The 11,167-nt window shown below is 66.2% G+C and overlaps 2 protein-coding genes across 2 annotated transcripts; both read right to left on the minus strand.

Moving 5' to 3' along the window:
• Positions 1 to 35: 35 nt before the first annotated feature.
• Positions 36 to 4,054, minus strand: LOC135408433 (interferon regulatory factor 9-like). Its single transcript, XM_064643588.1, is given in 9 exon segments — positions 36 to 176; positions 718 to 824; positions 1,394 to 1,484; positions 1,486 to 1,628; positions 1,631 to 1,720; positions 2,318 to 2,392; positions 2,477 to 2,602; positions 2,965 to 3,139; positions 3,744 to 4,054. Coding segments are annotated over 9 exon segments (1,107 nt in total). The 5' UTR covers positions 3,915 to 4,054; the 3' UTR covers positions 36 to 47.
• A 682-nt stretch (positions 4,055 to 4,736) lies between these two features.
• EMC10 (ER membrane protein complex subunit 10) lies at positions 4,737 to 10,352 on the minus strand. The gene is made up of 7 exons (XM_064643580.1): positions 10,203 to 10,352; positions 8,829 to 8,886; positions 7,755 to 7,867; positions 7,104 to 7,208; positions 6,634 to 6,815; positions 5,873 to 5,966; positions 4,737 to 4,929 (listed from the first exon to the last, which is right to left on the minus strand). Exons 1-7 carry the CDS (start codon positions 10,311 to 10,313, stop codon positions 4,819 to 4,821), a joined length of 774 nt encoding a protein of 257 aa, XP_064499650.1. The 5' UTR covers positions 10,314 to 10,352; the 3' UTR covers positions 4,737 to 4,818.
• Positions 10,353 to 11,167: the final 815 nt, after the last annotated feature.

Consider the following 11,167-nt stretch of genomic DNA (forward strand, 5'->3'; position numbering starts at 1 on the left):
TTTTGTACAACACCTTTGGGGGGGTGCCCTGGGGGGCACGGGGGGGGTCACGTTGGGCAGCTCCTGACACAAACAAAGTGTTTTATTGCCCCAGGAGGGGCCCGGGGGGGGGCCCAGGGGGGGTTCTGGGGGGTCTCCAGGGTGTCCAGGAGCCGCTGGGCAAAGGCTTGTTCAAGCTGGGTGGAGGGAAAGGGGGGGGAAACCCCTCAATCCCCCCCCCAAATCCCCCTTAGTGACCCTAAACCCCCCCAGAGACCCCCCAGCCCCATATACCATTTTCCAGCCCCCCATAGGACCCCCAACACCCCCTGGTGACCCCCCAGAGAGCCCCCCCCGACTCTCCAGGACCCCCAGAGACCCCCTCCCATCCCCTCAGAGGTGCCCCAGAGACCCCCCCAACAGCCCTCAGAGACCCCCAGAGACCCCCCCCCAACACTCCTTAGAGACCCCCAGAGACCTCCTCCTGCCCCCCATAGGGCCCCCCCACCCTTTAGGGACTCCCCCAGACCCTCCCAGACTATGCAGAACCCCCCTTAGCCGCCCCCCCTCCCCTCACAGACCCCCCAGCTCCCCTCAGCACTCCTTAGGGACACCCACAGACCCCCCCGTGCCCCCCCGTCCCCCGTGGCCCCCCCAACAGGACCCCCAGCCCCATATTCCCCCCCTACCCCCCCCTCATCTCCCTCACACCCCCCCAAAAGGCCCCCCCGGCCCCACCTCCAGCATGAGCCCCCTGCCCTGGGGGTCCCCGTCGGGGGGTCCCAATTCCAGCGTCACCCGGTGGGGGGGGAGGGGCCCGAGCCCCGCCCGGTGCTGCTCCACCTCTGGGGGGGGGAGGGGCGCTCAGGGATTTGGGGGGTCCCCTCCCCCACTGCCCACAGGCTTTGGGGTCCCCCCCGGATTTGGGGCTCCCTCCTCACCCCCCTCCAGGCATTTAGGGGTGTCCCCTCCCCCCCAAGGTTTGGGGGTTCCCTCTCTGGGATTTGGGAGCCCCCCCCCCCCCCCCCCCGCCCCCGGGATTTGGGAGTCTCTTCTTCTCCCTCCCACTCCCCCCGGTCCCCCCCTCCCGGGATTGGGGGTGTCCCCCTGCCCCTCCCCCCATTTCCCCCCCCTCTATGGGGTGACTTGGCCCCTCCCCCCCGATATTTGGGGTCATTTAGCCCCGCCCCCAGTGATCTCCCCGCCCTCCCCGGATTGACCCCCAGCCTGGAATTTGGACACTCCCCCTCCCCGGAAATCTGGCCACCCCTTGGTTTAGCCCCGCCCCACACCTTGTCCCTTTCCGAAGCGCTGTGCCCCCACCCATCGGTTTAGCTCCGCCCCCGTTAAGCCCCGCCCCTATCTTCCCGGAAGCGCCGTGGCCCCGCCCCTCAGTTAAGCCCCGCCCCCTCACCGTGCCGGAAGCGCTGCCCGTCGAAGGGCTGCAGCAGCGCCCCCTGCTGGATGGGCCCGGCGGTCACGTGGGGCCCGCGCACGGTCCCCGCCGCCGCCGCCAGGGGGCGCCCCGGGGCGCGCGCGCAGGAAGAGCCCGCGGGGGGCGCTGCTGAGCAGGAAGCCCCGGCCCAGCCCCGCCCCTTCCGGCAGCACCACCCGCGGCAGCGCCCCCGGCGTCGGCGCCCCCTGGCGGCCGGAGGACTCAGCAGGTACTCGCCGGGAGGCAGCGCCACCTGGTGGAGCTCGGCGGGGCCGCGGCGCAGGCGCAGCAGCAGCGCGAAGTCACCTGAGGGGGGCGCCAAGGAGCGTGGGGGCGTGTCCGGGGAAAGGAGGCGGGGCTTTGGGGTGGACAAAGGTGGGCGGGGCCAGGGGTGGAGTCAGATTGGGACATGGCCAATGATCATGGGGCAGAGGCAGAGCGGGGTGGAGTCACAGTGGGTGTGGACAAAGTGGGTGGGGCTTGGGGCAGGGCTAGTGAAGAACTGGGGGTGTGGCCAAGGTGGTGGAGCCAGTCGGGCTGGTGCGTGGCCAGGGATGGGCGTGGCCATGGATGGGTGAAGAGAGGGGTGGAGCCAAGGGTCTAGGAGGAGGCAGGGCCATGGCTGGAGGCGGGGCCTGTATGGGACTGGGGGGTGTGGCTGTAGCAGGGTGACATTTTGGGAGGGTGGGGCCAAAATCGAGTGGGGTCACAGAGGAGGGGAGTTAGAGTTGGGTGCATGTTCAGAATTCGGGGCATGGTTAGGGTGGAGTCAGATTTGCATTGGGATGGAGCCAGCAAAGGGGGTGGGGCTACCACGGGGGGGGCGGGGCCAGCCAGCACTTTTTTTTGCCCTGTCTGGTGATTGGCTGTGGGGAGGCTCCTCCCTGGGGGGGTGGGGCTTACCCTGTGCTGGGGGGAGGGGCTCCAGGCTCTCCACCATGATCCGCAGGGGCGGCATCTCCAGGAGCGGGGCCTGGGCTGGGGGGCGAGGTCAGACAGAGGCCACGCCCCAGAGTCACTCCCATCCCCCCCACACACACTGCCCCCTCCCCACCCCCTCACCGGGCTCTCCATGGTCCTGGGTCCCGCCCTGGGGGTCGGGGGGCGGGGTCTGGCTTTGGGGACGGGGCTCTTCAGGGCTCGGCTCTGACTCCTTCTGGCTCCGCCGGGCCTTGGGGGGCTTCGACTCTGGGGGGGGTAGAAGGCACTGTTCGGACCCTCCCCCCTCCCTGAAACCTTTGGGACCCTCCCGTCCTTTCAGGACCCCCTATTTGGCCCCCCTTCCCCCCAGGTTTCCCCTGAGGGCCCCTCAAAACACCCCTGACCCTCCCCAACTGTCCCCCAATTAATCCCAGCTTCCCCCAAGGCCTCTCTAACCACTCTTGGCCCCCCGAACTCGCCCCCGGGGTCCCCCCAACCCCCTCCTGACGCACGTAATTCCCTCCCAGCTCCCCCCTCCCAGACGCCCCCACCCCAGTTCCCCCAGGCCTCCACCCAAGACCCCCCAAACCACTCGTGGCCCCCTCAGCCCCCCCCAAATCCACGCTCACCCCTGGGGGGCAGCAGTCTGTACACGCGGTAGGGGCAGGGCCCGTCGGGGCGGCCCCGCCGGGGCAGCTCCTTGAACTCGGGGCTGCGGGCGAGGGCACAGCGCAGCCGCGTCTTCCACCCCGCCGGGTCCGGGGGGTCCCCGGGCCGCACCCGCCCCTTGTACTCCGCCCACGCCTGGAACGGGCCGAGCGGCGTCAGGGCGTGGCCAGGGACACGCCCCCTCCTGGCCCCGCCCCCTCACCTGGTGGGACGTGGCTCCAGCCCCGCCCCCTCCCGTGGCCACATCCACCACTCACATCTTAGGCCCAGCCCCGCCTTTCATGAGCCCCGCCCTGCCCCTTGCCCCTCCCACACGTGCTGGCTCCGCCCCTCACACGCAGAGTTTGGCCCAAGCCCCACCCCGTTAGCCCCTCCCACCATACTGCAGAGGCCCACCCCTTTCCACTTAGCCCCGCCCCGATTTTGCTTAGCCCTGCCCACCCTTGCCACACCCCCACGTTGCAGAGCCTTTTCCTTTCACCGTTAGCCCCGCCTCTTTCCCTGCCCCCGCCCCATCCTTTAGCCCCGCCACGCCCCTGCATAGCCCCGCCCCCTTTCCCTTGCCCCCGCCCCTGGCAGTGCAAAGCCCCGCCCCTTTCCCCTGCCCCATCCCTATCCCTGCATAGCGACACCGCCTCCGCCCCGGCCCCGCCTCCTTTCCCTCAGCCCCGCCCCTGACTTTATATAGCCCCGCCCCTTCCCTCGGCCCCGCCCTTGCCCCCGCGGAGCCCCGCCTCACCTTGCAGAGCGCGGCGCCCGCCCCGCCCCTGCTGCCGGCCCTGCCGCCGTGGGCCCAGGGCACCCTCAGCGCCGAGCGCGCCTCGTCGTCCCACTCGAGCCCCCGGAAGCGGCCGCTCTCCAGCTGCGCCAGTAGCCACGGCCGCAGCCGCCGCGCGCCGCCCTCCGCCATCCCGGGGGGCCCGAGGGGGGGTCCGGGGGGGAGGCTCGGAGAGTTTTGGGGGATTTCGGGGGACCCGGGGCTGCTCCGGGACCCGCCTGTGGCGGCGGCGCTTCCTGGAAACCCACGTGACCTCGGGGGAACACGTGATCCCGCTCACGGCCAATCAGCGCGCCGGGAAGCGGCAACGCCCCCTCCTCGCGCATAGATGGGCGTGTCCTTCCCCACGTCTGAATTTGCATAAAGGAGCCTGAGCGTTACTGGACATTTGCATAAAGGGGCGTAACCGGACGAGCTCTTCGACATGTATTTGCATAAAGGGGCGTCTGATTTCACATAGATTTGCATAAACGGGCGTGTCCTCCTGGATGTTTATTTACATAAAGGGGCGTGTCTTCAGTGCATTTATTGCCATAAGGGGCGAGTTCTCACGTGTACTTGCATAAAGGGGCGTGGCCCCGTTCACAAATCCCACCCCCCGACCCCAAACTGGGACCCCAGAAGGGCCCCGATGTTTGGGTGTCCCCCCAACCCCGCGGGTGCCCCTCTGGACCCCCCCAAACGACCCCATGTCCACGACCCCCCCCCCCGACTTCAAGGATGCCTCTGGGCCCCCCCAGCAGTCCCAGGTGCCCCCCAGACACCCCCAACCCGGGGGGTGCTCCCCTGCCCCCCTCCTGTGTCCTCCACCCACGAGCCCATTTGCACCCCTCGAGCCACATGTGGAGGGGGGAGGGGTCACACCCAGATTTGAGGGGGGGGAGGGGAGGAATCACACCCAGATTTGGGGGGGGGGAGGGGAGGAATCACACCCAGATTTGGGGGTCAGACAAATTTGGGGGGGTCACACACAACTTTATTGCCCATCCCCCACCCGAGGGAGGAGTGGGCGGGGCTTTAGGGAAGGGGAGGGGTCTCACCTGACCCCCGCCCCTCCCCCGCCCCCAGCCCCCCCTCCCTGTGCCCCCCCCGCGTCGGGGGCTCCGGACATCATGAGGAAGAGCACGATGGGGATGATGTACATCCACTGCGGGGGGACAGCGGGGTCACCCCAAAATCCACCCCCCAGTGGGAAACTCGGGGAGGGCACCCCAAAACCTGACACCCCCCCCCACCCCCCCCGCCCGCCCAGAGGGAAACCCTGGGGGTCATCCCAAAATCTGACACCCCCTCCAGGGGAAACTCAAGGGGTCACCCCAAAATCCACCCCCCAGTGGGAAATGGGGGTCCCCCCAAAATGCTGCCCCCCCAAAATGCTGCCCCCAAGGGAAATGTGGAAGGGGGTCACCCCAAAACCCTTCCCTGCTCAGGAAATGGGGAGGGGGAGGTTGGGGGTCCTGAAAGGTCTGGGGGACCCCAAAGGGGGTTTGTGGTGGTCAGGAGGGGGTTGGGGGACCCCAAATGGGCGGAGTTATGGGAGTCAGGAGGGGGTTGGGGGGTGTGAGTGGTTTTTGGGAGGGTTTGGGGGTATTGGTGGGTTTTGGGGGGATTTTGGAGGGGGTTTGGAGGGAGTTGAGGGGTTTAGGGGGCGGATTTTGGAGAGGTGGGTTTTGGGGGGGTTTGGAGGGGTGTGCTGGTGTTTTTTGGGAGGGGTTTGGGGGGGTGTTGGTGGTTTTGGGAGGGTTTGGAGAGGTGGGTTTTGGAGAGGAGGTCGGTGGGGGTTTGGGGAGGTTTTGGTGGGTTTTGGGTGGGGCTTGGGGGTATTGGGGAATTTCTGGGGGGGATTTGGAGGGGGGTGGTGGGTTTTAGGGGGGATTTGGGGGGGGGTTGAGGGGTTTTGGGGAGGTTTGGGGGGATTGGGGGGTTTCAGGAGCGTTGGTGGGGTTTGGGAGGGGATTTAGGAGGGAGGTGTTGGTGTTTTTGGGGGTGTTTTGGGGGGAATTGAGGGGTTTTGGGGGAAATTTTGGAGGGGTGATTTTGGGGGGGAGTTTGGGGGCGCTGGGGGGGATTTGAGGGGGTTTTTCCCTCACATATTTGGCGAAGAAGGATTTCTGCTCCTGGGGGTTCCGGGCTCTCTGTGCCTGCTCTTGCTCCAGGTGCCGGATGAAGGCGGCTGTCTCGGGGCTGGGGGGGCCAGGGGGGCTCAGGGGCACCCCAAAACCTGGGGGACCCTCCCTGCACCTCCCAAACTGTCACAGGCCCCTAAAATGTCCCCTGCACTCCCAGGCCCCCCAAATGTCCCCCTCTGGGTCACCGTGTCCTCTGTCCCCCCTCCCAGGGTCACCCCATCCCTCTGGGCCAGTGTCACTGTGTCCCCATGTGTCCTCCCCCGTGTCCCCACAGGGTCCCCAATGTCCCCCCACTCTCCCCAGTGTCTCCACAGTGTCCTCGAGGGTGCCCTGTGTCCCCACAGGGTCCCCCATGTCCCCTGTGTCCCCAGGGGTGCCCTGTGTCCCCACAGTGTCCCCAAGCACCCCTTGTGTCCCCACTGTGTCCCTCTGTGATCCTACAGGGTCCCCCATGTCCCCTCATGTCCCCAGTGTCCCCACAGTGTCCCCGAGGGTGCCCCGTGTCCCCACAGTGTCCCCCTGTGACCCTACAAGGTCCCCCATGTCCCCAGGTGTCACTCAGGTGGCAGCAGAGGGGGTGGCACGAGGCCACCGAGGTGTTGGAGACCCCCAGGTCAGTGTCCCACCCTGTGTCCCCATGTCCCTCTGTGTCCTCCCATGTCCCCCTGTCCCTGTGTCCCCCCCATGTCCCCCCCATGTCCCCATGTCCCCGTGTCACCCACGTGGCCGCGGGCAGGGGCTGTCTCAGGGCCACCGAGGTGTTGAAGAGCTCCAGCTCCACGTCCTCCACCTCTGTCCCCCGGCAGGTCCCCGGCAGTGCCACCACCCCCAGGGCCACCACGTTCCCGGCCACGTCCACGTGTAGGGTCAGCTGGTCCGACAGGCGCGACTCCAGCAGGGCACACTGGGGACAGGGACATGGTGACACGGGGGAAATGGGCACAGGGGACATGGGGGGACATGGGAGGACACTGGGACAGGGGACAGTGGGGGACACCAGGACAGGGGGACAAGGGGGACATGAGGTGACATAGGTGGACATGGGGGCAAAGGGACACAGGGGGACAAGGGCACAGGGACCACAGGGACATCGGGGGGCATGGGATGATGGAGGGACACGGAACGACATTGGGGGACACGGGGGGGGGGACACAGGGGGTCCAGGGGGGTCCCGGGTGTCCCCCCCACTCACCGCCCGCACGAAGGACGTGACGAACCCGGGCCCCTCCTCCTCGCCGGGGGCCGGGGGCCTGCGGGGCACCCGCACACGGTACAGCCCGTCTCGGGCTGCCACCTCCTGGGGACAGGGACAGTGTCACAGTGTCACAGTGTCACCCACAGTGTCATATCCCCCCCAGGGACACCCTAAACCCGCACACGGTACAGCCTGTCCCGGGCTGCCACCTCCTGGGGACAGGGACAGTGTCACAGTGTCACAGTGTCACCCACAGAGTCATCCCCCCAGGGACACCCTAAACCCGCACATGGTACAGCCTGTCCCGGGCTGCCACCTCCTGGGGACAGGGACAGTGTCACAGCATCACAGTGTCACCCACAGAGTCATCCCCCCAGGGACACCCTAAACCCGCACACGGTACAGCCCGTCCTGGGCTGCCACCTCCTGGGGACAGGGACAGTGTCACCCACAGGGACACCCCAGGACCCCCCTAGCCACCCTCAACCCCCCCCCAGCCCACACTCGGTACAGCCCAGCCCACCTCCTGCTGGGGGACAGTGGCACCCAGTGTCACTCCCAGTGCCACCCCCGGTGTCACACACAGTGTCACAGTGTCACCCCCGGTGTCACCCCCGCTGTCCCCCAGTGCCCCCCCATCCCCCTCACCCTGAGCCGGGCTCTGTCCTCGTCCCCGAGGGGTTTCTGTGCCAGGGCCAGGGCAGGCTCGGGGCCGGGGCTCAGTGACAGCGTCCCCCTGCGCCGGAACCGCGGGGCATCATCTGCGGGGACACGGCATTGGGGACACCCCTGTCACCACGGCCCCACTGCCACCCCGTCCCAGTGTCACCCAGGGACCCCCTGCGCCAGAACTGTGGGGTGTCATTGTGGGGACATGGCACTGGGGACACCCCTGTCACCACGGCCCCACGGCCACCCCTGTCCCAGTGTCACCCAGGGACCCCCTGCGCTGGAACTGTGGGGTGTCCTCTGCAGGGACACGGCACTGGGACACAGGGTGGCACCCACTGGGGACACAGGGTGGCACCCTGTCACCATGGCCCCACTGCCACCCCCGGCCCAGTGCCCTCAGTGCCACCTTCATGTCCCCAGTGTCCCCCTGTCCCCAGTGTCCCCATGTCCCCTCACCCAGCTTGAAGGAGTGCTCAATGGTCCCCCCATGTCCCCAGTGTCCCTCCCATGTCCCCAATGTCCCCATGTCCCCTCACCCAGCTCAAAGGAGTGCTCAGTGTCTCTCCCATGTCCCCAATGTCTCTCTCATGTCCCCAGTGTCCCTCCCATGTCCCCAGTGTCCCCTGTCCCCTCACCCCAGCTCAAAGGAGTGTTGTGTCCCCCCCCTGTCCCCAGTGTCCCCGGTGTCCCTCCCATGTCCCCAGTGTCCCTCCCATGTCCCCAGTGTCCCCCTGTCCCCTCACCCAGCTCGAAGGAGTGCTCAGTGTCCCTCCCATGTCCCCCATGTCCCCAGTGTCCCTCCCATGTCCCCAATGTCCCTCCCATGTCCCCAATGTCCCCCCCATGTCCCCAGTGTCCCCCCCATGTCCCCAGTGTCCCCCCTGTCCCCTCACCCAGCTCGAAGGAGTGCTCAGTGTCCCCCCCATGTCCCCAGTGTCCCCCCCATGTCCCCAGTGTCCCCCCCCATCCCCAGTGTCCCCACTGTCCCCAGTGTCCCCCCCATGTCCCCAGTGTCCCCCCCCCCCTCCCTAGTGTCCCCTGTCCCCTCACCCAGCTCGAAGGAGTGCTCCAGGCTCAGGCTCACCCGGCAGCTCTCGCTGTCACCAGGCTGGGGGGACACAAGGAGGGGACACAAGGGGGTGACACCATGATGGGGACATCGTCCCTTCATTAATATTAATGAGCTTGTGACCACCACAATGAATATTAATGTAGACCCAGGGCAGTGACAGACCATCTATCATTAATATTAATGAGAGAGTAATCACATCACCTAATAAACATGCTTTTGAATATTAATGAGATGCAACAGATTATGCTCCATGTGTGATGACCCAGTTATGAATATTAATGAGTTGACACCAATTAACACACATCCAGGATGTGGATCTCATTAATATTAATGAGCATAATGAGGCAGTACTCACCCTTCATGAATATTAATGAGTGTATGGCAGATAGGACCACCTCTCATTAATATTAATGAGTCATTGCTCCAACCCCTTATGCCTATTAAGGACCTAGAGCATTCAGTAATATTAATATACTAATCAATGCAATAAATAATAACAGTAATAATCCCTCATAAATATTAATGAGTTATTGCTCCGAACCCCTTATGTCTATTAAGGATGTAGAGCACTCATTAATATTGTTACAATAATTAATAATAATAATCCCTAATTAATATTAATGGCCCACCACTGCACAGCCCAAGCCCCCAAATGAATATTACAATCTGACACTAGTTTAAACCACCCCTCATCAATAAGAATGTATTAATGATTAATATTAATAATAATAAATAATATTATTAATAACGAATAAGACTATTAACAATTGATACGGATGGATCCTCATTAATAATAATGAGATCACTGCACTGACCCCCTCGCCCCCTCACGAATATTAATGAACAACGGAATCGCCCCCCCCCCGAGCCCCCCCTTCCCCGGGGTCCCGAGGGGTGACTGGGGGGTCTCGGAGGGTCTTGGGGATGACTGCGGGGGTCCCAGGGGGTGACTGGGGGGGCCCTGGGGGTGACTGGGGGTGCCAGGGGTGACTGAGGGGGTCTCCAGGGCTTACTGGGGGGGTCCCAGGGGTGACTGGAAGGTCCTGGGATGACCGGGAGGAGTTCCGGGGGTGACTGGGGGTTCTCGGAGGGTCTTGAGGATGATGGAGGGGGGTCCCGGGGGTGACCGGGGGCATCCCGGGGGTTACTGGGGAGGTCCAGGAGGTGACTTGGGGGGTCCTGGCGGTGCCGGGGGGGCCGCAGGGGTGACTGAGGGGGGGTCCCGGGTGGTCCAGGGGGAGACTCGGGGGGGAGAGGGGGCACTGTCCGGCCTGGGGGCCCCTGGGCTGGGGGAGACCCGCACTGGCCCCTCCCCCGGCAGCCCCCCGGTCCCGGAACCCCCCCGTGCTCACCCTGCTCCCGGGGCCGGTCCCGGGGCCCCCCCGGCAGGTCCCGCCGCCCCCTCCCAGCGCCGCCCCCGCCATGAGCAGCGCCAGGAGCGGGACCCTCACCGCGGCCGCCATCTTGGGCCGCGGGGCACGGCGGGAACGGGGCGGGGATGGGGCGGGGCCACCGCGGGAACGGGCGAGAAGGGGCGGGGTCAAACGGGGGCGGGGCCACAGGGAAATGAGCGGGTCCACATGGAATGGGGCGGGGCCAGAACAGGGGGCGGAGCTATACGAAATAGGGTGGGAGAGGGGCGTGGCTACATAAAGGGGAAGGGTGCGCTGGGAAGGGGCGGGGCCTCGGGAATGTCAGGGACGGGCCACGGCGGGAGGGGCCGGGGCCATAGCGAAGGGGCGGGGCTTCCCCGTGAAGGGGCGTGGCTACGTGAGAGGGCGTGGTCAACGCGGGTCTCCCCGCTCTCCCCCCGCCTCCCATCGCAGGGACCCCCAGGACGGAGAGATGGACACCCCTCCCCCTATCACCCCCGAGAGCCTCCCGGGGAACCCTCAGGACCCTCCAGTCACCCCTGGATGACCCCGCGGGACCACCCAGTTACCCTTGGGGACCCCCGGGACACCCCACTCACCACCGAGACCTCCCCCAGCGCCCTCCCAGTCACTCCTGAGGACCCCCAGTCATCCCGGAACCCTCGTGTCACCCCTGGGGACCCCAGGACCCTCCTGTCACCCCTGGGGACTCCCCAGGGCCCCCAGGCACCTCCTGTCACCTCTGGGGACCGTCCTGTCACCCCTGGAAACCCCTGAGAGCCCCCCAGTCTCTCTCGGGACCCCCCACCATCCCCCCTGGGGACCCCCTGCTGCACCCCGAGACACGGCTGGGGTCCCCCCCAGTCACCCCCGGGACCCTCGAGCCCCTCAGGTCCCCTCTGGGGACCCCCTGAGCCCCCCAGGAAGTTCAGACGGATTTGGGG

This window comes from Pseudopipra pipra, unplaced genomic scaffold (genome assembly GCF_036250125.1).
Source record: "Pseudopipra pipra isolate bDixPip1 unplaced genomic scaffold, bDixPip1.hap1 HAP1_SCAFFOLD_47, whole genome shotgun sequence".
NCBI lineage: Eukaryota > Metazoa > Chordata > Aves > Passeriformes > Pipridae > Pseudopipra > Pseudopipra pipra.

Excerpts from the sequence above, each read along its gene's own strand:
- EMC10 (XM_064643580.1), bottom strand. The coding sequence starts at position 10,313 with ATGGCGGCCGCGGTGAGGGTCCCGCTCCTGGCGCTGCTCATGGCGGGG. Across the intron at positions 8,887-10,202 it reads GGACCGGCCCCGGGAGCAGG|CCTGGTGACAGCGAGAGCTG; the intron begins GTGAGCACGGGG and ends GTGTCCCCCCAG. Across the intron at positions 7,868-8,828 it reads GGAGCACTCCTTCGAGCTGG|ATGATGCCCCGCGGTTCCGG; the intron begins GTGAGGGGACAG and ends GTGTCCCCGCAG.